Genomic DNA, 27025 nt, shown 5'->3' with positions numbered 1-27025 from the left:
GACTATGGATTACGACTAGTGTGTGCTTTTACATCCTCCTTGACAAAAGCTACATAAATCCATCTTCCTTTAGGTATTTGTTGGAAACTGGAAACTTCCATTACAATATCAAACCAATTTTTAGAAAAGATGTCAGAAGAAATATGCTTTCTGGAAATATAAAAAAAGGCACTGCACTCTCCTCACCAAATACAAACATTACAATTCTTATTCAAGGACTGTAAATTATTAATTATCATCATGCCTCAATGAGAACTATATAATCCTCTATAGCATGAGAGCTAATGAAGTACAAACCCAGAATATTAATAACACAAAAACATATTCTAAAAATACTTGCAATTAATTAGGTAGTTCAGACCTTGGAGAAAATACCAAGCATGTAAGTTTTGTCAAGCACTGACAAGAGTAATATTTGATATAAGCTTGAGAACTAAAAGATAAAAATCTTGGAAATTTCCTAGAACCTAAAGATTATCATTACCTGTTTTCATTCTGTTGTCATACTTCCACACCTCTCACGAGCCTGAAGTTTAATTTCAAACTGATATTAACAAACAGTATTTTGATAGTGAGAGAAATGAAGAATTAAGATGGGTTTTATTAAAAAACTATGTTAGGATAAATATTGACAAAATATTGAGAAAAACAAATTTGAAAAAAGGAGATATTAATAGAATTACAGAAAAGTAGCATTTGCAATTAGGATTGCCTGAAACTATTTAATCACTGGGAGAAAACATATAATAAACAGATTATCCTTGCTATTGTTTTTGTCATGTAGCTTTACTGTATTTCCTGCGATAAATAAGAACTGTCTCACTTGAAACCAAGTATTTAAAGTGTGTTTTTCCAACATATCCTGTCCTTACGCCATACTAATTGACTGAAATAAAACTCACTTTGTGTATGCAAATTAAAGCAGCAAAAACATAATGGTTATAGCCAAGAGCTAAGAAGACACTGTAAATAACATGCCTTGAAACTAATTTAAACATTAACTGCTATTTGGGAAGAAAGAGGCCTTCTCTCAAACTTTGATCTTCCTTTTTTTTTCCACATAGAGAAAAGAAATTATTTGCACTTGTAATTACTTTCTGAACACAAAGAATATTGACACAAAGATCACCTTCAGTCTCTATAGCAAAAAATTTCCCTTTTTTTTAACACTTTTGAAATTGTTATAAAGTATTTCCATCTTCGCCAGCAAGACTGTAAACAAAGTAAGCAGACATAGTCATGTATTCCTCTACTTTAAAAAACATTTATTAAAAAGCAAGTTTTTTTACGCACTGAAACATAACATCACTAAGAAGAAGTAGCAGAGCTCTTACAATGTAAGAACATAAGCATGGACACAGAACAGCAAACTTCAAAACATAAGTAAGCAAAGTATCAAGAAGGTGAAAAGCTGAGAACAGGTAGAATTACGTAAAAAAAGTTTCTTAAATAGATTTTTATTTTTAGTCTTTTTAAATCCAGTTGTATTTGATTCTGCAAGTCAAAGTAGTATGAGAATAGCCATTTTAGCAACCTTCTTAGAGAACACCAACATAATGTCAACTCTTTCAGAGATGGCACAGGAAAAAAGCACATAATACTTAGTAATAAGGAACTGAGTGCACCAAAACCAAACTAATCTAATTACAAAAGCTAAACCACTGCCAGCGAATTAATCTGATCATTTATGGAAATCCGTTAGAAACCAGAAGAGACTATCACTGAAGATGTATCATCACAGAAAATGTCTATCCATCTCTGCTAACTGTTCAGTGGAGTTTACTATTTGTCCATCCCTTACATACTATCAAAAAGAGAAGGTTTACTAAGTGACAAGATGAATACTTAAAATTATATAGGCTCTTTCCCACAAAGCTAAAGTGACTCAATGTATCCTTCAATTACTGTAATAGCTAAATACAGTTTTTAGTCAAACAATCTGTATTTTAATTTTAATCATAAATTTAACACACAACTTTCGCCCTAGTAAAAAAAAATCAACATCTGAAAAAAAAACCTTGATAAATCCTCAGAACACCTAGCACAAAGGGAAACCTGATAAATCTTGTTGAGAAACCTGATAAATTCATTCTTGTATAATTCTTGTTATAATAACAGATTCTATATCAAATATTTAAAGATCCTGGGAAACTGCTGGATAACTATGAAAAGTGTTAGGAGCAGTGGAAGAACATTTAGAATTTAAGAACTAAAAGAAACACAACAACAGATGGGAAAAATTACAACATTTTATCCCAGGGATCAGAAGAAATAATAAAAAATAACACGCAAAGCATAAGCTGTCATTCCACAGCAGTACAGCTCATGAATGCTATGGGTTTGAGTTACGCAGTTAACACACACTGCTTGTCTTTGAATAAAGTATATTTTAGTTTAGCTTTCAATAAAAGGTTGAAGTATTCCTCTTTGTAAAAGTAGCACATAGCCACAAAGTAAAGTTTAGTCTATGAGCAAAGCTGCTGTAATCAAGACACTACTCATGTGGTAACAAATACTTCAACACAGTTTATCATCCATACAGGGGTTTTTTTACAGGGTCTCAACACTTCAGGGAGAAAGTGCTGGACTACAACTTTTTCATGAAGAACAATATCTCACAACATTTCCTTGACCAACACAAAATCTGTAGAAAGGAACCTGGAACAAAAAGTTGGATGAAGAAATGACAGAATAGGTGCTTACATACACAGTCACAGAAGTACTTTTCCATAAATAGCAAATTCATTATATATACATGTATGTTCCTCTTGCAGCTGCATGGAATAAAAGAGCCGTTACTGCATGGCAGAGAAATCCTACACCTTGTAAATTACACTGGTTTACATGTCAGAGGAAGTATGCTGATAACATGGTTACCATTAGTATAGATTATAAATAAAGGGTGGGGATAAAGCATTGAATGAATCAGTCTTGATAATGTAATCATGAAGCAGAAAGGAGTATAAAGCATGCAATCACAATTGACCAAATAATTGTGGGGTTTTTTTCTTTCTGTGCCTTTCAGGCAGATTTACACAAAACAAGTCAGGAAAGGGAAATATGTATGCTCTTCACTTAAAGAATATCCTGATTCTCCTACATTTTTTTGTGGGGCAAAATGGCACAATATCTGCCTGTAAAAAAATTCAATTGAAAGTCAGTCAGTGGCAAAAATGCCACATTGTGTCATATGCATCCTAGGTACTTTAAAATATTCAGATATTGTAATCTAGAACTGAAAAAAAAAAACCCTAATTCCTGTGGAGCTGGCAATTTGCATGGCAAATCATACCACTTAAAACCTGCCTTTTCATTATGGGACAAAGCTTGAGAGTTGCAATGTCAGAGAATAAAGAAAAATGTGTTCAGAAAAGCCTCTACTTCATGATCCTCCCCAATCCCTTCACATAGGAACACATTATTTCCCTCCTGTGTTACAGCAGGTGAAGGACTGTCCAGATTGTGAGGACTGTCCTGTGAGTAAGGAGGGTCTTGGAGGCTGCTGATACATGGGTTGAAGGGAGGAAAAGCTACCTGAACTGCCAAATACCAGCCCATGGCTGGTTGCACCTAGAAAGGCAAAACACCCTCCTGCCCCTCTCTGGCTGCCAAAAGGAAGGCTCCTGCCTTTCCCTTTGCAGTCCTCAGCCAGCTGATCACGTATCCTACCACTTCCTCAAACTAATAGATGTGCTCGTGGAGAGTTTCCTCACAGTGCTTCCTCCCAAAGAGCTTTTCGTGATAGATGACAGGCATAATGGAAGTGTTTGTGGACTATGACTGTAGGGAAAAATCAGAACATTCACAATTCATTTGTCTCCACTTGGCTTTATAGGCTTTAATGAGATGCTCATTTATTTTCATGTTAGATTGCTATCTTCATTATAACGCTCTTGAAATGTTGGGATGCAAGATAGACAAATTAACGTCATCTGTCTAGCAAGCATTTAAAAGAAATTGCATTTTATTAACTGTGGGCAAAGAATAATTACTAAAATTGATTACGGTAAATCACTACACAATTGACATATTATTTAAAGCTACCATCTTTAGGCAAACTATTAAAAACCCTCTAAGTCTGTGAACTGTCCTGGGACAGGGATCAACTATGTTGTTAATAATGTTTCTAAACAACAGCTGTTCTGAAGTTGGTCTGCTTTTCACACTTGCAGAACTTGTTCTAGAATGCAGCATCTTAAAAACTGAGCTGCTTTCCAAGAAGTTTAATGAAGATAATTGTTGATAGAAATGAAGGACAATTTTCAGCTGAAAGCCTGTATGAAAGGACAGTATGCAGCATAACATATACACTGGTTTAAAAATAAAAAAACCACCAAGTAGAATCAAAAGGTGACTGAAATTTGATGATGAGACTGCCACAGGGGCAAAACAGTAAATCTAACAGAATAAACATATTTTCCAGTCCTTTCATTTTTTTTCTCTTGACATTTTCCATAGGAAGAGAATAGATTGACTGAAAACAAAAAATATTTCATGCAAGATGGTGTAGGAACCCAGAGTGCCAAGAATATTTCTCTGCCTGTTTTTAAGGGTTCTTACCCCCCTGAACAATATTGTTGTAGCCTCCAACCTTGGAAAAAATTACCAACGATCAGAGAAGAACTAGAAAATACAGTGGTGTGACTTAGGTGATAGACTACTACGTAAGATTGTCACAGGGTGAAAAATTTACAGAGGTTTTGGGCTTCTCTTTGTAGTAAATAGATAAGAGTAAAAATATCAAAATGGAGGATTGTTGTTGTTCTCTAAACCTCCTTCTTCTTCTTCTACTACTCTGTGTTCTGCAGTAAAAGTAGTTTGGAATGATTGGATAGAAAATTCCTCAGTTCCTGGCCATGTTACTGAATAATTGGTGGGAAAGTGAAAATAATGTACGTTTTTAGTAACTATTGGTTCAAATATCTTTAAAAGGCCGTGTAAATCTTCACTCCTGCTTTCTGTGCTCTGTGTTGTACCTGGGTCACGCTAGTGGCTCTGTTCCTCTGATAAGACTTAATAAACAACTATCTGGAAGCATTGAAACTCAAGGAAAAGTCTCGGTTTATCTTTGAAACTCCTTGCAAGGACTTCTAGAAAATTCTCTCCCATCAGGAGGGACTTGATTTATGGCACGTTCACTGTCAAGATGGGAAGCATCCAATAAGTAGTGAGTAAAAAAAAAAATCCCATGAATTTGAAAATCCTGGGTTCAAACACCATATTGCTCCCCATGGTCTGAGAAGCCTGTTTGAAATGATAGGTACCAGAGCCTCTGGACAGAGGTGCTCTTGACTTGGATTATGCATTTGGACTGTGGAAGAAGAGGTTCAGTTTTATCCAGCACCTGAAAAGCAACAACTGAAGGAAAACATGAGCCTGAGAGGTATTTAATATGGGCTAACTTCCACTTAGAAATTGCTGTAGGTTGATAGGGAGTCACAAAAGCTGCAATTTACTTTTTTTTCCCCCTGCTGCCCACTTAGACTGGACCCATTCCAAAACTTTTACAGAAAATTATCCTAACCAGAGGCAGACCTAGCAATATGGACACCGTCAGTCCTGTCTGACTTAGCTGGTGAAGCAACCAGGTGCTAGAACTGGGTGTTTCAGTCCAGCACTCCACTAGGAAGTAAGATACATATGTGTGTTCTGAAAGTGAAGGTGATGAACAACATCATCAGCCTACTGCACAGACTCTGACCTGACTTCTTGTTGGTAGTGTAGACAATAGTGAAAGGCTGGGGATTTATTGTCCCAAGAAACTACAGACCAAGAATGCCTGAGTGACAGCACCAATCCATTAAAAGGGGGGAGGAAAAAAATCACCAAAAAACCCCAAAAAACCAAACAACAACAAAAAAACCCAAGCAACAACAAAAACTAAAAGAGCAATACTAGCAAATCCCTATAAAATATAGCTTCATACATTTAAACTTACTCTCACTCTTGCATGCATGAATCATTGCTTTTTGGTACATCTTTATTAATATTGTGCTGATTTGGGTGCCTATCACATAAGCCACAAAAAAACAAATTAATTATAAAATAAAAAAGTAAACTAAACTAACCAAGAGAGCTGTACAAAAAAAAATTCCAATTTCTTAAGCCTGCTCAAGGAGAGGAATTTTTGTTATTAAAACTGCAACTGACTAAACCCTTGATTCAAGTGTCCTTGTGTTAGGTATGAATCCTTAATGAACTGGCTCTTTTAAAGACTGAGAGCACATCAGCTTCTTCCATCAAACATGTATCATGTCTTAACTAGTGCAACTTTAATTTTGCTCAGAACATCCCATCACCACTACCACTATGTTTTAAACTGAGTGCCTTTTGACATTATTAGCATTTAGTAGTGCTTCCAGTTTATCCTTCCTTCACTTACCTACAAGAGCCCCAAACAGATTTCCTTTGCTAGAAACAAGTCATTCACAACCCCAGAAAGCCTCCCTCTGTTACCCCAGACTGGAGACACTTGGTCTTATCCCTTCCTAGATGAGCACATTTTTTCCTTTCTCTCTACTTTCCTCTTTCACACGTACTTTGTCACATCCATTTCCCCCTACACGGGAGACAATGGTGAGACTGTTGCATGGTGTTCTCTTTTTTGTCTCTTCACAGCTCACAGAAAACTTTTCAACTGAGCATCTGTTCAGGTATCCTCATTTTGCCTAATAACAGCATCTCTCAGTCTTGCCTTCCATCTTCAGTGACGATCGTGCAGATGTCTAAGCCATGCATGTGATACTCCTATCCCTTCCAACTCCTCAGCACTGCAAGGCTTTGCTAGCACTTGGCCTTGAAAGCACATACCTTCTTAAAGGACACATTTTTTTCTGTACCTACATTTCAGAAACACTTCACAATCCTTTTATAGAAACTCTGCAGCCAAACCAACAGTATGCACTAGCAGTTCACAATCCAACCAATCAATGCAGCTTTGCCTACCACCAATTACTTACAATGCACACACATAGTGAAAAGTCACCTCGATGAAGATCATAAACCATTTGAACACTGGAAGATTTTCTAATCACTTGTGCAGAAATCCAAATAGTTCGGCTCTTGAACAGATCAAGAATCCATCTAGCTAAAAAATTAACATTGTTGAGATAGTTAATAATGCGTGGCAATAGTGTAACAATTTTCAAAGAGATTTACATAGGCTGACCATAAAACAAAAAGTTAAATGAAGATTGTGAAGTAGATTAACACAGGATTTCTTTGGGTCACTAGTTGCCAGTACCACAATTGATATCTCTTCTAAAAGAAGCACCTCAGCAAGCAGTACCCCAGGAGCTCCACTCCACTCTGGTCTGCAGGCACTCCCTGAGTGCAGACTCAGGAAAGTGAGAAATGCAGAAGGTATTGCCAACATCATTTTTTCAAACACCTAATGTCTTCCATAAGTCTCCCATCCAACTAATGTTGAGAACTAACCACACTTAACTGATTACATCTGAAAGATTTAGAACAGAGAACATGGCTGCAGGGAGACATGTCAGGGAGACACACACATTACCAAGGTGAAAGCATTTTTATTGCTTTGTGACTTCACCATGTGGAGAACATTATGGTATTAATGTGTATGAAATTATTAAACATTAAAAATGCTTTCTAAAAGCTATTACTGCCCTCTTATTAGGCAAAGCCTTGAAGACGTGTCCCATGAAGATTACCTTGTTCAGGTAATTTTGAAAATTTGCAACAAAGAACGCTACGTGTCATTAGTATTTAAGAGCTGAAGAACTATGGATCATGAGTGAACAAAAAGGGTATGTATAAAAAATGGTCTCATGACTTCAGCAGCAGGTTCTATGACTTTGTGCCACAGAAAAAAGGTACTAAAGAGAAATAATAGTAAAAATAATAAAAAATATTCAAGACATAGAGGTGTACAATAAGCCCCAAGAAAATTGAGTTTATCTTAAAATCTGTCTGGTGTCAAAGCAACACTTCAGGCAATGGCATTCAGCTGTTCAGCACTATGGGGTAACACAGAAGGAAGAAGGTAGAGCCCCATTTTTAATGCCTTTATCACTGTGTGAGAAAAAACAACGTGATGTCTCATGCCCTTTCCTTTTAGGATGGACAGCATCATAGACTGACACAGCAGTAACTTAAACTCCACCCAACCACAGAGAAGTACCTTCCAGTTGTCATCTTCCTACAAAAGTAAAAAACCTTTAAAAAATGGTAGGAAACCTAAGACTACAGAGGCAGCATTCTTAAGAAAATACATATATCAATTAAAATATCTGAAGATCTGAGGAAGAGAATATAGCTGAGAAGTGACTATGGACATATTTCTTGATTTAAGCAAGCAGCTTACTTAAAAGCAACTTTTCTGGGTCCTTGGAAGAAAAAAAAAGCTCAAAGACTACAGAAAAAACATACTTCCTCCTTAATAACCTCCAAAAGTGATTAATGTTTCATGCACTGAAAATGACATCTCCCCTTTCTATGTGTGTTCAAACCACTGAAGGAAACATTAACAGCCCACATAATTCCTTTAATATGTTTGCCTTGCACATCTATTTCATTAGAAAGATTTTTTTCTTTTCACAGACAGATCTCAGCTTTTATTGAAACAGTTTCACTTCCACAGTTAACACGGAGCAATTTTGTATGGTTTTATAGGCTTTCATGTCACTTCAAAAGCAGAGGCAATAGTCAGAATGAAAATTTTACTGCAAACGAGACCAACAGAACACGAAGGGCAAAGGCATAGTAAGAGAGAGGAGGAACAGAATGTAAACTCTGAGCAAGCAGGCAATTTTATGGCAGAAAATAAGTCACTGCATTCAGTATGTGACATACATTTAATTAAACTTTAAATTGAAGAGACTTGCCACAAAGTAGGCTAAAGATATGTATACAGAGAGCAAGTGCAGCAAGGTAGGAGAGGAGACAAACTTTCCCTAGGGGAGAAATGACTCACTTTGGTGAGTTTCCTGCTCCTCCATGGTTTTGTGTCACCCAAAAGCAGAACACAAAAAAGTTGCTGCAGACTATGAAAAATCCAAGAGCTGCATCTCTCCTACAAGCCACATGTTTTCCACTACAGCTCTAAGTAAAGGACTGTATAATAAAAAGACAGTGATTTTTATCAGAGCAAAGAGGATTGTCCACAAAGAGGTGGACATCTCAGCTCTCAACACCTTTCATGGGTAGTAGCTTTAATGCCTGCACGTACTAAGGGCCCTCAGAGCTTCCCCAAGAGTTTTATGGCTCTTTTCATTCTTTGAATGCCAAAAAGGCACTGAAATCACATCTTTTCATACCAAAGGATATATCAGCATGTAACAGATCACTGCAAGCAGACTCCAAAAGCAGTTTTAGGTCTACAACTTGCATTAATTTATTTACTTAGGAAAAGCTAAGTTCTGCAAAAGTTGACATCCCTCTTCCAAGAAAGCTGCCAGAGTTGGCAGGAGCAGACTGCTTCTACATTGCAATGACTGAGCCATTTGTTTGGTATCAGTTGCAGGACTGGTGCCAACCTGAACACACAGGCATGAACTAAACTGCCTAAGGAATACAGACACACATAAGATTTAGCACACATATATTTACTACTTATTACTGAAGTTTAAAAGCACTGAAGAAGCATCAACACTGGAAAAAATCCATGCATTTATGCAAGTCTTGTTTTCACAAGAACATGACTGCCAACCTAGCCAAAAACGTCTTTTAAAAGTTTCTATATTATTGTAGATATTTCAAGGAAATCACCTCAAGCTGTCACACTGAAAAGCAGTGGCACACTCTTCTAGCATTTTTCCCATATATATACATACCAACATACACACGCGTGAGTGTATGCACACATTTACATACACACTTCTTCAAGCTTTATTTCCATAAACAGTTAATTGGAGTCTTCCACTTCAATTCTTCATGAATTAAAGCATTCATGAACAGTACACAGAGGATTTTTTTTTTCTAAATTAAGTGTGAATTCATAGCACAAAAGGACCTGTATTACACAGTCAACATGCTTCAACCAGAAACATCAACTCTGCCAGCAGACTCCAGTATTCATTCGTTATTTGTTCAGGCTACAAAGGGTGCAGAGCAAAATGGGAAACTGTATGTTTGTCTTCCATTGATGTTCAGCTTTAGATTCACGTAACAGATTTGAAAAAGGAAGTCCAGAGTACAAAGATAATCCTTTGGGGGTTTCTGATCATGTACATTTTTATTTGCAGTCATTTAACTGACAATGAACAGCAAAAAAGAAAATGGCAAATGACAGAGGATAAAGTTGGAAAACCAAAAGCTGACTTTCTTCTAAGATGCACTGCACTGCTTCCATTAGTTGGAATTAAAGCCCTCAACAAGTAACATAATGTGACTTAGCTCTTTGTGACATGAAACCTTTATTATTCACTAACCATTTGCCTGCTAGGAGGTACAAATAGACTGGGCACGATGACTGTGGCATTTTCCACGTGGGACACAATCACACAATACTACACATTCCCTCTCATACTACCATAGCATCTGCTTTTGCTGTGGAGGTCACTGTGGGAACCAGAAACATTCCCTTTACACAAGAAAAGGCAATTTTTGGCTGATATTGCAACATCATGTTTAGGATGGCACAGTTTTCCAATAGCAATGGGATTAAACAATGTAACTACTATACTAGCAAATTTTAACACAACTGGAATGTTCTGCCAGTCAGAAGTTCAGTAGGTGAAAACGGCCAAAGATGACACTGACCTGGCAATACTAACCAGCTGAAAAATGGTGATGAATTTACAGAGTGACAAAGCCTTAAAAATGATAAATGGAACCCAGAGCTGCAGTAGCAAGGTTGAACACTGAACATCACTGTAGAAGTTCAGGTAAGTTCTCACACATAGTACCATAATTAATCCTGATCATATCTTTTAAAATAAATAAATTGATAAAGAGATTGAGGCAAATGCAAGGAAGGGTGATTAAGGGAACAAGAGGATCATGAATACTTATACCTTGCCAAATAAAAGCTCTGTAGTACCTTATCAATACAGATAAAAGGGACAAAAAAAGAGCTTTCTAAAGTAAATAATAACAGCTCATAGAAGGAAAAATGGCTGCATATTTGCCTCAAACAAGTTTACAATGCTACCTATTAAGGAAACTGCATTTATACAACAATATTCCAGAGGCACAGGACAAGTAAAATGGAAAATCCTAGTATTTTAGACAGAGCTCAATGTGTTTATAAAAACTAATGATGGGATGTGTGGAAGGTATCTTAAATACCTCCTCAGAGTCTGTGAATGAATGGAAATATCAACCTGTTAAACATAACAGCACTGCTGGTTTATTATCTGTACTGATTAACAGATGGCAAAAACTCTGCTTAACACCTCTCACGACCATGTATTTTTCCCCAGTGAATAAAAAGTAATAATTATACCACAAAACAAAAAAAAATTTCTTTGAACTGTTTATAAAAGTAACAGAGCAAATCTTTATGATTCCATTTTATACTAGTCACTAAAGCTTCTTTTCCCATATAACTGAAATACTTGACCCAACAACTATTTTTATTACCTGTCTACATGGTCATTATGGATACAACAAGGACAAACAGTTAGTTCATTTGTACAGGCTAGTATCTACTCTGCAGAGAAAGACTTACTTGGACCAAACTGACTAATATAATTATGGTAAAACAGAAACAACTAAATAAAAGTCAACAAGTAAAGAACAAACCTCTTCCTCCCCCAACTCAGGGCATCACATTTTATTTTATTTCAAGTTAGAAATAATACAGAGTGTACCTACACTGAAGGTAACAAGGATATTAAAACTAGTAAAAACATCAGCTAGTTTGCTTTTGTTGGCCACTTCACAGATTTATGACAGAACCTTCAAATAAATCTTTTTGAAGGCCATTTCCAAGGAAAGCAGTAGATCCCCAAATGATGTTAAGCAATGAAAAATTAACAATGAAGTTATTTACTAAAATCATGAGTTTAGTACTAAACTAAACATCCCAATTAGCAACAACAAAGTTCTTTTGAATTGACATGACCAGGAAGCTCCTGCAGTTCTGGACTTACCCTGCAGGATTGCAACTTCTGAAGCATATTTTCATATAAAAAAGAAGGTATCACCAGCATTCAGAACTATGAAAAATTTGACTGTTCCTACACTCATGAATACACTTTAATGTGATTGTTCTGATGTCCTCAGTTAGATTTTTCCCCTTCTAAACTCATGAAATTTTATCAGCATTTTAACAGCACCATACATAGCTAATAGAAATCCTATTCTGATCAATGTGGATGATTAAGTGCTTTCACACCCCTCAATACACTAGCAAAACACAGGCAGTAAGTGAATACTATAGCACATAACTGGCACATTAATAGAAACATAATAACCTTTTAATGCTGGATCCTTACATGGGGATGAGCGTCCTCCATTATCAGAGAGTTCTAGGCACAACAATTGCTATAATAATAACCAGTTGCCTGAAAAAATTGGTGACAAACTAAATGACAAGTATTTAATGGTCTTTATGATTATTTGCTACTCAAAGCAGAGAAAAAAGGCAAATGGCAATACCCTGCATTATATTAATAATAAAAAAAAAATACTTACACACACACATACGTATAAACACACGTCTACACACACACACAGAACATCAACACTGCATCCTATCTTCAGGCAAAAACTCATGGAAGAAGTCCTATTTGCGTGGATGAAAACCAGTCACAAGCAGCTGATTCATAGTAGCTGTTTTCTAACTTGCCAAACTCAAAGGCAAGTCAGCCTGTTATTCCAACCCACCTCCTTCCAGTATTTCCCTCTCCTGCTTCAAGAATTTTCAAGTCTGGAAGAGACCTTCAAGATAAGTCCAACCATCAACCCAGCACTACCACTGTAACCCACAAACCACATCACTCAGCAGCAGATCCAGATACCTTTTAAATGCCTCCAGGGACAGCAACTCCACCATCTCCCAGTACAACCTATTTCAATGCCTGACCACCCTAACACTGACAACTTTTTTCTAATATCTAATTTGAATCTCCCCTGTATCAGCTGATGGCTATTTCTTCTGCAGGCACAGTAGAAGAGACCGACCCCCACCTCACTACAGCCTCCTTTCAGGGAACTGCAGAGAGCTATGGGATCACCCCTAAGTTACCTCAGCCACTCCTCATAACATACATTCTCTAGTCCTCTCATGAGCCTTGTTGACCTTCACTGGACAAGCTCCAGCACCTCAATGTCCTGGAGCTGTGAGGGGGCCAAAACTGGACTTGAGATGCAGCCTCAGCAATGCCAAGTACAGGAGGATGATCACTTCCCTCGTCCTGGTGGCCACACTATTCTTGGCTCAGGCCAAGATGCCTTTGGCCCTCTTGGCCAGCTGGGCACAGCTCACACTGAGCCGGCTCTCAGTGAGCACCCCCAAGTCCCTTTTTGCCGACCAGCTCTTGACCCACTCCTCGCCCGGCCTGTAGCACTGCACGGGTCTGCTGAGACTGAAGTGCAGGACCCAGCACTTTGCCTTATTAAGCCTCATGCAGTTGTCCTTGGCCCATTGATTGAGTCTGTCCAGGTCTCTGTAGAGCCTTCCTACCCTTGAGCAGGTCAACATTCCCACCCAGTTTTGTATTGTCCACAAATTTACTGAGGGTGCCCTCAATCCCCATGTCCAGACCATCAATAAACATGTTAAACAGGACTGGCACCAAAATCAAGGCCTGGAGAACCACTAGTGATCAGCCACCAAGTGGATTTACCTCCATTCACCACAACCCTCTAGGCCCAGCCATCCAGTTTTTTTACCCATTAAAGACTCCACCCATCCAAGATATGGGCAGTGAGTGCATAGGAGGAGCGCAGCTTAAATAACAAAGCCACTGCTGTTCAAAACATTTTCCCAGCCATGAGTTAGGAAGCTCAGGCTGGGCTAGTTGATAACCATACTGAAAAAAGAAGGCTGATCTTAGTTCACTCAAGGTTCTCTGCCCAAAAAAGACTGTACATCTTTTACATCTCCCTCCTGCAATAGAGTTGCCACCTTCAAGCACACACACCAGCACCACAGCACGGCTAGGAACTTAAGAAAAGAGAGGCAGGCTTCAGAAAATTTTGCCCCAAACATAAAAAGTCATGGTGTTTTGTCATGATCAACAATAGGAACTTGTGCAATTCTAGTAGGATAAGTCCATAAGATGGGCCCTTTCCGTGATGGAAAGCTATTATGGTAATAGGTGTACTACAGTCTGCAGCAGTAAAGAAAAAGCTTTCAAGGAAAGCTAAAAAAAGCTATGCTAAATGGAAGGCAAAAAATACATATATATAGAACAGAAGGACACAGATTTAACTAAAAAGATAAATTAAAAAAAACCAACTGAAAGCTAAATTCTTAAGCTTTACAGTAGAGAGATTGCAGTAACTACTTAGAAGCACAACTTATTCTCCAAAGGACTTTCACTGATGCCCCTGGAAGCTTGGTTATCACCTAGGCACAAGCTTTAAACGTACCCATAGGCACACATGCCTATTTCTGTGCATGCAGATTTACAATGTATGCCTCATGTAGCAGCAAAGGCCGCATATATTTCCACTGCATTGCAGCCACATATACTGCTAAAGAAATGCTGCACTGGTATGCAGTGTATTTGTTTGTACACCATGAGGAGCTCGTTCACAGATGCTGCACACAGAAAGGACCCCATGAACCAGCACCTCTCTTATACCAGCAAATGAAGTCAAAAGAAGCAGTGTCCCTGGTGACCATATTTTTGTCCTTCAGATGTTAATTTGCCCTTGAATGTTTGTAAAAAATAACAATAATTTTTTAGAAAAAGCAAAACAGTTTAGGGACTCAAATGTTTCAAAAGCACTGCAAAACACTTTAAAGCACTCCTGAAAGTATAAAGTCCTTCAAAGTAACAAATACACACAAATAAAACGCAACCCAAACAAACAAAAAACATACCATCCTATTTTAAAATTATTAAAATGAATACTTCCGAGTTTCTAAATAAAATATCACAAACTAAAAATTAAAACCACACAGACAATCTGTCCACTCACTACCTCAGGTTTTAGCTTTCAGTATTCAACAGTCTGGTAAAACCAACATACTCCAGGAGACTTATTTTAGGCCTTTTTTAAAATATATTTTAAAGTGTTCATTTTACTAAAGGTAAAAATTCAACCAATGTGTTGAAAGTGTATCTCAAAAGCACTACATAAAAGATAATGGAAATTTATCTCAAAAGCACTGCATTAGGGAAAAAAAGCTAACTCCTTTCCTAGGTTCATTTTAAGACTAAATCATACATAAAACAGCATTCAAGAAGCCTGTACCAGTTACCAGACTGCTTATCCTCCTCCAGAGTTTCCTAAAATTATACCTCTAGTTCAAGATGTTCTTTATTTTCAAAAGTGTATGAATGCTTTAAAAGAATTCTTACAGGCAGGCCAAAAATCTCTACTCAGAGTAATACCCAGAAGCTAAAAATATTGCAGCTGGGGTGGAACTACACATTTATTTGCTGCCCAGTTCCAAATATGTACTAAAAAAGTGACCAACCTGGCACTCATCTTGAGCTTAAATCAGTACCCAGAACCGGTCTGATGGAATAAACTCCTCAATGCTTGCGCTTCTTGCTACAATTTTAATACGAGAGGTATTCTTCGAATCTATCACGTTATGCAATGCAGTGAATTAACTAAATAAAAACATATTGTAGAGAATATGGCACAGCAGCATATACTGATGACGAGTTAATATATGCCTTCTCACATAAGAACTGAAAAGAGCTGGCAAGTGCTTCGGTAATGAGAACCGTAAAAGAAAGCATGAAGACTTCAAATGATCCAGCTACACTTTATGCCTGTTTCTCTACCTGAAGAAAACTCCTAAGAAAGATACAAACTGGAAGAGTAGCTAGAAAGCTTATTCTTCTAAAAAAAGACATATCCTACTGTAGTATTTCATTAGGTATCAAGAGTACATTTAATTAGCTTTTATTTCACATAATCTTTGTAACTCTCCCTGTTTACAACTTCCAGCTTCTCTCTTTTGTGAGCACTGTCTATTTCAGTATAAGTATGTCTTTTGATCTCAAAAGATGTGATAGAAAGTCAAAGTCAGGAAAAAGTTATCTCTGGGAGATTTTTCTAAGTTGGGGTGAGAAGAGATACAAAGAACAGCCCAGAACAAGTAACAAAACTCATCTACATTGGGGGTTGGGAGGGAGCAGGAGGAAACAGCTCGTGGACTGTGTCTTTGAGAAGACTAAACACACTTTCAAGTAACTCTCTACTATTTCATTTCAACAAACCACTCATCGTCAGAAAGGCTGAAGTAGGACAATTTAACAAAACTGTTAGTCAAAGCATGACCAATTACCACAATCAGATCTGCACATGTGAAACACAGCTGTTTTAGAACCTGTAGGAAAGACAAAGCTTTAAAAACACAGGTAATTCTGGAAATACCTATAGAAACGAATCCTTCCTGTGTGGTTACATTTACTTGATTTTAAGGTAAACTACAGAAAAACTATTTCAGAAAAAAAAGTAAACATCAGGGTTTCATCTTACTTTGTTTCACAAATTCACTTAAAGCAAAAACTAACCACTGCTGACACTAATGCAGAGTTATTCATCTGTTATTCTCATTTTAAAAATCAAGCTTATTGCTTGTACAGGAATAATTGCTTGTACAGAATACTGTAAAGACTGATGATCTGAGGAGTTTAAATGAGATGTCTCTTACAATAGTTGTGCCACAGTTGCATCGGCTCATGACAAACACTCTTCTTTTAAACACACTTGAACACCTAGACTTCTGCACTGGATATCTGTGGAAGTACCACCTAGATATATTCAATAGCACAAAAGTCTTGAGAAAATATTTCCAACAAAATGAGGGGAAAAATCTAACGTGGTTAGCTTTAAATATTCAGAGAAGAAGTTGAGACATGGTTCAAGATACCCATATGCAGAACTAAAGATACATTTCTAATAATTTAGGAACTTCTTTTTTTCTTGTCTGTGGGAGCCTCTGGTAAGTCAAACAAGTGCTTATTCTTAAAGAGGAAAAGCTTTGAAATACTTGTTTTATGAATATTCAAACATTTGCAACTGACTCAAAAGCTAATAGCCAGACCACTTGGTCCTCCACACAAAGGGCTGCTGTTAGAAAAAAAACACATTAGAAGAAAGGTGTAGCTATGCATTCTTCGTACCAGGGACATGAAAATGTGCCCCAGAGTCTTTCAGCAACACGGTAACTCAGAATTACACAGCTGTCAAACTCCAAAAAGGCATAAGCAATATTTCCTCGAGGCAGAGCAGAAAACACAGGATGCTCAACTGGAAACCAAGACACAAATGTAAGAGACATTAGCACTCAACCAGGTGAGAAGCTCTTAGCTCTTGGCTTCACAGATCAGATGCCCTCATACAAGGGACCACAGACATGGGCCTGTGTGTTCTTCTGCCCATCTTCATGGTAGCTATGGCAATGCCATCCTTCACAATAAAGATGCCAAAACGTAGTATCTCCAACTCTTGCTGTTGTGCTGAGCCACATGAGGAAACACATATGACTCTGTAACATGCAAGTACCAGGGATGACTCTGCTTTCTCACCATGAAGTTCCTCAACCTCCTAGCCAAGCTGATCATGGCAGGATCAAGAAGGGGTAAGAAGACAGGGAGCCCTCAGGGTCAATGAACCCAAGGCAAGCAGTGCCCTCAGGCACTCTCCCCAAACATCCTGGGTGAAAGAGCAAATGAATGACAGGAGGTTACATACAAAGCCAGAGACAGAGCAGGAAGTCTGCATAGCACAGTCAGGGTAGGCAGTTCAAGCACGACCAGACAGAGCCACACAGGGCATGAGTAATGACCCAATTTAGCACCATGGTTACAGCAATAGGGTATGCATTTAATGATTTACATTTAATTGTATCATGTACACACAGAAACACTACACTACAATACTATGAAAATATAACTCACTTTTCTAATCAGGTGAGAATCACATAAAGTAAAGAAGTTTGATAAGTACAGTTAACATCACTAATCGGATAGATATTAGTAACAAATAGTTAAGACAGAACACAGGCAATCCTGTATCAGAAAATGTAAATTTATGCAAACAGTTCTAAGGCTTCTAGGACCATCTGATTTCTCATCATATACCCACACAGACCCCTATGGCAAGGGTCCACTCTTCTATGCATTTTTATTCCAGGATCACTGATAGCTCACTCTACGTTTTTATGGGGTTTTTTTAAAACTAGTGGCTGCATTTATGTAACTACCTAGAGATGCTGCCCAAATTAAACAGCTTAAGTGGGGGTGGGTACTGCCTGCTGCTTCAAGACTGATCATTCCTGTACCCAAATGAGCAAAATACCATCTTATCATCATCACAGGCACACACACCTCTAATGCCTCTACTCGTTCCAGGGTTGAACTCAAAGCTTAGTAGTGATCTTCAACAAAGAGAGAGATAAAGCCTCAAATTGGAAATTAAAATACATCAGGAAGGAAAATTTAAAACAGAAAATATAAGTCTTTTTAGAGGAAGATAAAAAATTGTTTACAAAGATTCCAGTACCACCAGAGACAGTAAAAATACCAATGCACTGCAAAGGAAACGTTTCTGAGTACACAGCTTGATCCAAAGAGGCATTTTCCCATGACATTTACTGCAGTATTTACTGTAACTACTGGGAATCAACAACAAATAGGATAATAGAGAACTTTTTTACTAAAAAAATGTGTCAGTAATGAGACTGTATTCTACGGTTGTCCTTGAACTTTGGAAACAAAGGGGGGAAAAAAACAATGGGAAAAACAGATATATCATTTATGCGGACTACTTGTATGTACAAAGTACAATATTTTCTTTCAACATCAACATACGCAATACCGAAGGATCAATAGTGTATGAGATGCTTTGGAGGAATGTAGTTTTTAACTTTAAAGTGAACGTAGCAAACACTGGACTTGATAATCCTTATGGGTCTCTTCTACTTTAGGATATCCAATATGATTTTCATCCATAAGAAGGGGAAAAAGGCTACAAAAAGAAAAGCTTTACAAGCATCTGAATATATGTTACAAATACAGCAATGAATTGTCTTTAGATGCTTTATGCTGCATTAGTCATTTTTCATTTTCTAAAAAATCACATTCTCTGATAGTATTTACACCCTGACAATGTCTGCTTTAATTGTTAGAGCCACTTATTTCATACACAGCATTTTATTTAGTAATTTTGTGGAACTACACTATTTGATCTGTTAAAAACTCAGATTATAAATTACAGAACAGTCTTCTGAAACTGAAAATATATTTTAAAAAAAGGGGGGAAGGGGAGAGAGATAAAGCAATCAGCCCTTTATTTCAAATGGTCCTCTTTACTCAAGTCCCTCTTAAACAGCAAAACAAGGAAGTACACAGCATCTCAGGTTGTTAACTATATTTCTGTTTTCAAAAGAATAGAACACATATGACTCACTACAATCAAGACAATTTCTTCATTCCTTTAAAAGAAGAACATTTGAAGGCTTTAAAATTAGTGGAAGAGAGTAATAGCTTGAAATACGGATTCTGAAAACAAATCAAAAAGCCCTTTTAATCTTTAGTTTCTGATTTGGGGAAGCTGAAGGCACTATGACCTTACAAAAACTAACAGACTTTTTACAGAGATGCTTTAGACAAATTTGTCAGGTTTGCTATAGCGCAGTCATTACAGCATCATCAAAACTGGAGGATAAATGAAAACAATTTAAAAATTATAAAAGAACAAGGGTGGATCTTCTATAGAAAGAAAATGATCCATTCAAAATACATTTCTAGCAGATACTTTCTCCTGAAGAAAGGAAATGGACTAGATTTAAGCTACAGTTCAGCTGTTGCTTCCGGACAGTTTGAATGTAAGCTGCTGTCAAGATGGCACTTTAACACCTTTCTGGTCCTTTATTCCTGGCTGTGACCACCTCTTTTCTCCTGATGCTCATGCTCAGCAAAGTGGATCCTGCCCCTGTTCCAGCTCACCACAGGGCTGCACAAGTACGGCAGAACAGGACAGCAACTAACAAGAGAAACCAACCCAAGTGTCCTCCTCTTTCAGTTCTCCATTTTTCACAAGGACCCTAAAAACACTGTCATTAGAGTCACTCTCTCAGCAATCCAATGACTAATTCTTTATTTATAGTGGAGGACCTCCACCAGCAGAGACAGAGAGAGGCTCATCACCTCAGCTGTGAGTCACTTGGTACGTGGGAGACCTAGTCTTTAGACCTGGCTTCAAATCTCGCAGAACTAGAATTTAACTCTAGAAAGCTCAAAACGTAAGAGTGGCTCACTGCAGGCTCACAAACTTCTTTTCTTATTCATTCTTGCAACAAAAAAATTGCCAAAAAAAAACCAACAAAATTTTTTTAAAAAGCCGAAGTTGTAACCCTCTTCTTGTCAGCAAGGATATGCATATAAGCTACCATATGCTTACTGGCTAACTCTAAGTAGCAGCAGAACGAACTCTGACAGGCAGCCAGTCTTAACCATACCAGCCGAGCCACCCAGCAAAGATCAAGCATTTCAGGTTTTCTCAGCAACTCTTTGACTTTCCGATCCAGTTCTTAAAAAAGAAATCTAGTTAAAAAATGACGCAACACTGATTCAGCTCTTCTGGAGCTAAAAAGCTCCTATGAATTTTAATATAATTGTTTCCAGCTTATATTAGTCTTTAGCAACACATACAAAATAGAAATTATACATCCTACCAAAATCAACTAAGTTCATAATAATCTTGCAGCTCAACAGGACTCAGTTTAATACTTACATACAACAAGAGGACTTCAGGACAGAAGTGCAACTGGCTATACAGGAAGTCCTGGCCCCAATCTTAGATTTTGTGCACATGTATCTGACGGAATATTCCCCTTCTAGCACACAGTGTTTCTGATCTAACACAGGTATGAAAAAGCATACAGAAACAGCTTCAATGCCCCAGGGAAAAAAAAAATTACCCTTGTCACCAAATAATCTAGTGATCTGCAACACACAGATCTGCTCAGGTGGAGTATCACATTGTTGCACAGCACAAACTATGCCAAAGCACAAATGCAGCTTCTCTTTCCAGACACCCTATTTCACTCCTTCCCATCTACATAGGTTTAATGCTGGGATAACATCCTAAGCAGCTTTGTCTTAATCATCGGTATTTTCCCAAGCAGCTTCCGCACTGGCATCAGAGTCAAAGATTCTTCACAATCAGACAGAAATACTGGTCAGAAATGAGTCGGGACTATTGCAACGCCCAACATATTTTTTCTTCACCTATTCTTTATTAGGTAGGTCCTTCAAGAGCAACTGACAACCAAGACTGGTGTCACTCTATTCCAGATCCCATACAAACATGAGTTTTTTTCAAAAAGTTTGTTTTCAGGCCCCAATCCTACCATGAAAACCTGAGCTTCTGGGCAGTCATATAAATCAGTCTCCAAAACTGTATTTTTGCACTCCATGCCCCTTAAGATCAGTGCCTGGAGCCAACACTTCCTGACATTCAACATCAAAATAAACTCTAACCATAGTGACAATATTATCTATTATCAGTTTTCTTCCCTTCCACAGATTTCTCCCCAAGACAAGCCATAAAAACAAAGCCAAAACTCTTTCCAAGATACCACTCTCAAGGTGGAACCATAATGCTGCCACCTGATACAGATCAGCAAGCATCACATGCCAATAAGAATTGGAAAATAGCTTTGTACAGACACAGCCCAAACACATCAGACTGTAAGATTAGGCTGCCAATGTACCATGCAATTTGGATGTCTGATTAAGAACTAGTCCTACATAGTCTGACATCGATTTCCATCAGCACCATAAATGTCTTCCCTGCTCTACCAGAGCAACAGATGTATTACTTTGCAGTGGCATTTACAACACGTAATGAAACAGTCACAAAAAGCATCTTTCTATTTTAAGTAAAGAAGAAGATTTGCCCCTCTAAGATTTCTACCTAACTAGCACCAAGTATGCAGTACTTTCTTTCCTTCTTCACCTGTTTACATACACTGTAGCCTACCAAACCCATTTATAAATGGTCACCTTTCCCTGGGCCATTCCGAAAAATGCTATTCCACAAAATTAATTGTTTTTTCTAACTTCTTGAGACTAAATAACACATAACCTCTTTCTGTGGCCCATTTAAATGGATTTTTCCTGATTAATGAGGGAGTGCCACAAGGGCAAGCACATATTTATACTACAGAACAGGTCAAAATAAGTGAAATAATATCCATCATATTAGCTATCAACCTTTTCCCTTTCTCGTAGTTGTATGCTCAGTCTATTTTTATCTACAAAGATAGTCTTGCAAATAACCACAATATTCCCAGAGAAACCAGCATGAATTTTAGTTATGGAATTGCAGATAAACTTTTTGGGTACTGCAACAGATACTTACTACTTTAGAAAATGCTACCATTGAATGAGTTCCTAAAATTACTTCAGCATAGGAAAATTTGTTACACTGCATGCGTTCTTAATACATTTTAAACTGTTCTACACTAAGAAAAACACTATTAAAGTTGTCTCATAGAAAGGCAGTGTAACAAATTTCATTTCTGTACAAAAAAACCCCAACCAAACAACACCTATTTCTGCTTTCATCAATAATGAACTTGAATAAAATACATCCGAGTAATTACGAAAATACAGGTAATTCTTCAAATGTCACAATGTATTTTAAGAGACTGTGATGCAGAGCAAACAGATATGCCACGTGCTTATCCCACCTTAGAAAGATCTGCTTAAAAAGATCTGACCTGAACAGAACATATATATCAAATACAACAGCTTCCAGTCAAGGATTATATTGAAACCCTCTAGGTAATGCTCTAGACAAATTACAGCGTAGCAACGCTTACAACATGTCTGCAGTAATTGTCACCAATGAAAACTGAAAGACAGAAGTAGAAATAAATGTGGTTACAGCAATATAATGTGAATATTTTCCTCTCTTTTTTCCTTACAGTCTGTAGTTCACATTCTGATGCAAGTATTGAAAGATAATTAAGGTGGAGAGATTGCAGATATAGCTACTTACCTTGCAAGATGAGAAACTATGTAAACAAATAGCATACTACAGTCTGCCCTGTCACTTACCTCATATGACCAAACGCACTGAGTTCCTCCAAACCTGCGGACACACCTGCCCACCTCCACATCCTCATGGGTGGTGTACATTTCTCGAAGGCATTCACCTATATGTGGGACCATCCTCCGGAGAACCTCCCGGCTGAAGATCATTCCCGGCCCTCCCATGCAGAAGTTTTCTCCAGGCTCCAGCCCGAGTTTTCCAAGTTCTTCAATATTACCCAGACCAGTCTGCCCCAAATACAGAGGTTTACTGCTGTTCAGTGAGCGAAGAAACTCCTCCAATTTTTCACCTGTCAAAAAGACAAGATTACTGTTATTTCTCTGACCACTCTACCAGCCATCTCTTTTCCTGTACTTCAGGCTTTTATAAAAATATAACAGGTACCTGAGACCGTCACAGGAAATAATTTCAAAAGCAATATCCCACACCTCACCGAAAACATCCTTGGACAAGTTAACAGGTTTTTTTTTAAATTAACATTACAATGACATTTTCCTTCCAGCCAAAAGCTGGAATATGGTCAAAACTTAACTTTTAACAGTAAACTTTGTTCTGTTCAAACAATACGGATGGAAAGCACTCACTTGCTAGTATAAAACTGTCTCTAAAGTTGGACAATTTGGACAATATAGTTCAAGACTGGGGAGGAAAGGAAGTGGAGGGGAAAGGCCAGTTAAGATTTTAATAGGATTAATTTTTGAAAATACCAGAGCAAATGTAAATTAACCAAGAAAAACATGTTTGACTACAGACTAATCCTTGGAAAGAAAGTAAAACTCCTGTTCATTTCAAAGTAGTTCCAGTGCTACCATGTTTACACAGTTTTCCTCCAAACCCCTTAGCTAGCTATTTTAAGAAATTTTGTCTGATATTTATTTGAAATTAGAAGTTTACAGATAAGTCTAATTTGGTACTAGGTAATCAGTTTAAGACAGGTTCAGTACAACTTCGAAACGAGCTCAAACAAAACACAACTTTACATCTGCAAATGAATATATGTACATATATACGTGTGTACATGGGCAAGTATTTGACAGGTGAATGACAGCTGATGAGCAGGCAGCCTATTAAACGACTCAAAATTAAGTGACAAATAGGGAAGGGTACAGCCATCTACAATGAAGGTACAACAGTGTAAGCAACCAAGTTCACAACCTGGGCTTATGCTTACAATTTCAGCTTCTCTTTCTTAAGCATGGGACACGGCACGAACAATCCAGCCTCAAGTGCAGACCAAAAGAAACCAGGCTGCAGAACATCACGTCCTAACGCTGCTGTGAAACTCGCACGGGATCAGGGCTGGTGCTGTCCGGAGATACTCGCTGCACTCAACTGCAGCTTCACTCGGAGCCCGCGGCGGCTGCGCTCGCCCAGCTTAGGGTCGAGGCAGGGGGAGAGATGGTACCGGTGACAGCAGCACCGCTCCCGAGAAGCCCCGCACCGACTCCCCCGGGGGGGCCGGGGCGAGGCGGGACTGACAGACACCCTGCGGTGAGTCCCGGCACTGCCCCGCTGCCCGCTGCGCCGGGTCGGACCAGACCCTCTCCGCCGGACTACGGCGGAGGCTCGTCCGGGTGGGTCGCCACGGGAAGCGAGGGCGGGGACAGCACCACCGGGACCGCTCACCGTGCCCGGCGTGGTCCAACCCGCAGTCTCGGCTCTCCAATGAGTCGCGGACTCCGCAGAGACGGCCCGGCCCGGGCACATCGGGGCTCCCTTAGGGATGGGGCGCCTGCCCATGCCCCGCACAACGGGGCTGGAAGCAAACGCCGGCGGGGCGGTGGCAGGTCGAGGTACCCATGCTTTCCCCGCCCCAGGCGGTAACCGAATCTCCCCCGGACCCACCATGGGACTCCGCCGGGCTCCCAGACACTGCTCCCCTTCCTCCCTGCCTCCCGCCGGCAGGATGCTCCCCGGTCACCTTTAATGTAGACGTCGTCGTCCGCCCGCATGAACCACTCGTACTTGTCCAGGTAGTGATCGTGCATGTACTTAATCATCATGAAGGACTTCTTTTGCGGCGGGTAAGAGTCGTCCACTCCTGGCAGGGCGACGACGGGCAGCGGGGGGCACCCCGGGGGGCGCGGCGGAGCCCTGGCTGGAGAAGAACTCCACGCGGCCCGGCACCGAGGGCGCCCACGTCCGCTGCGCCGCCACCGCCCGACTGCCCAGGTACTTCTGGGCCGTCATCACCCCCACGTAGAGGAAGTTGCGGGGCTTGGTGCAGCCCTGGCCGCCCCCCCAGTCCCCCGCTCCCGTTGTGGCTGCCGCCAGGCCGGCCGCTCCGCTTCTCGCCGCCTTCGTCCTCCTCCTCCGGCTCCCCTTCCCCGCCGGCAGCGGGGCTGGAGACCGTGCCCTCCGCCGCCGCCGGCGGCAGCTCCCAGGGGCTGCTCCTGAAACTCGTGCCGCCCAGCACCCGCCGCTGCCTCCGGCGGCGCCTGCTGCCCCGCCCGCCGCCGCCGCGCCCCGGGCCGCCCCCGGCCCCGCCGCGCGGCTGTAGTAGGAGCAGAGGCTGGCGCCACGCCGCTTCTTCTCGCTGAGCTCGGCCACTCTAGGGGCGATGAGCCAGGAGGCGGCGGTGAAACCCAGCACCAGCCCCAGCACCACGCTCAACCAGGGTCTCCGGGATCGCGCTGCCATGTCGCGGGCGGGGCGGCTCCCGGAGCAACGCTACCGCCGCCGGCGTCCCGCTGGAGGCGACCCCCGTCCCGCGGCGGCCTCAGGCGTGGCGTCTCCCGCCGCGGGTCCCTGCCCCGCCGCGGCGGCCCGGGCGGCTCCGCTGCTCCCGAGTCAAACTTCTGCGGGCGGGAGGGCGGCGGAGCGCGAGCGGCGGCGCCTCCGCTCCGCTGGCACCTTGTCCCCGCGGCGGCTGGTCCCTCCCCGCCCCTCCCACCGCTCAGGCTCCTCCGCCCCGGCCCCCGCGCAGCGCCCGCTGCCTTCCTCCGCGGCTGCCGAGCGCCTCACCCAGGAGGGCGCCGCCGGCGCCCGAGCTGCGCCGAAGAAGTGGCGGCCGCCGCCGCCGCTCCGGAAGGAAGCGATTTTTTTAGATGCCTCTCGCGGATCCCCCGCGCTGCGGCCTCGGCACCCGGACCGGCCCCCGCCGCCCGCTGGCGACCCTCCTGCCCGCTGGGGCCGGGGCCGCCCGCCCGGCGGTGCGGAGGGGTGCGGCCCGGTGGGGCTGCCCCCGGCAACGCTCGCTTTGCTCTGTGCGTCCTGAACTCGCTGTCGAACAGCAGGCGAGGCTGGGGGCTCATCAGCGGCCACGGCTCCGCATCATCCGAGGGCGGCCACGGGGCGCCGGACAGGACCGTCCCGCCCGGTCGTCTCCTCCGGAGGGGTGGTCGTGGAAGGCAGGTCCGGCGCGTGGTGTCGGGAGGAGAGAAGCCCTCTCCGCTGCCCCCTCTCTGGACTCTGCTTTCTGCCCTCGACAACTCCCCAGCAAAGCGTGCCTTTTCCCGTGGCGTGGATTCCCACGACCTGAGTATATTGCAGTATTAGTAGTGTTAGTATTATTGGTATTGTTAATTTTGCTTTGGTTCTCATGAGCTCCAAGATGCTGGAGCATTGCTTCCTCATTCTCCTGACCTCTGGGTAATGGCACTGTCCACAGCCCAGGATGACTGACAGCAGTAATTAAATGTTCAGGACACTGTGCCTACAGGGACAGTTTTAATTCTGAAGTTTAAGGTTGCCTGCATATTCTCCACATTTACATGCATCTCTTATTTAATTGTGCAAGATGTCTATCTCCAGCAAAAGCCAAAAATTGCTCCTCACATCCATTTGTTGTTTCACTGAAATATATTGATACAACAGATCCAGTAGCAAATACGTATATTTAATAGTTTTCAGGTAAACC

The 27025-nt window shown here is 40.6% G+C and overlaps 1 protein-coding gene across 1 annotated transcript in view; it reads right to left on the bottom strand.

Annotated features, from left to right (window-relative positions):
* CHSY3 (chondroitin sulfate synthase 3) overlaps window positions 1–26024 on the bottom strand; it is a 140265-nt gene extending 114241 nt beyond the window's left edge. The window contains 6 exon segments of the mRNA XM_039567045.1: window positions 23172–23455; window positions 25088–25259; window positions 25261–25416; window positions 25418–25588; window positions 25590–25638; window positions 25640–26024. Of these exon segments, the coding sequence (XP_039422979.1) occupies window positions 23172–23455; window positions 25088–25259; window positions 25261–25416; window positions 25418–25588; window positions 25590–25638; window positions 25640–25806 (999 nt within the window). The 5' untranslated portion in view covers window positions 25807–26024.
* Between the last annotated feature and the right edge of the window lie 1001 nt (window positions 26025–27025).

This window comes from Corvus cornix, chromosome Z (genome assembly GCF_000738735.6).
Source record: "Corvus cornix cornix isolate S_Up_H32 chromosome Z, ASM73873v5, whole genome shotgun sequence".
NCBI lineage: Eukaryota > Metazoa > Chordata > Aves > Passeriformes > Corvidae > Corvus > Corvus cornix.
This window is presented reverse-complemented; position numbering and strand designations above follow the sequence as displayed.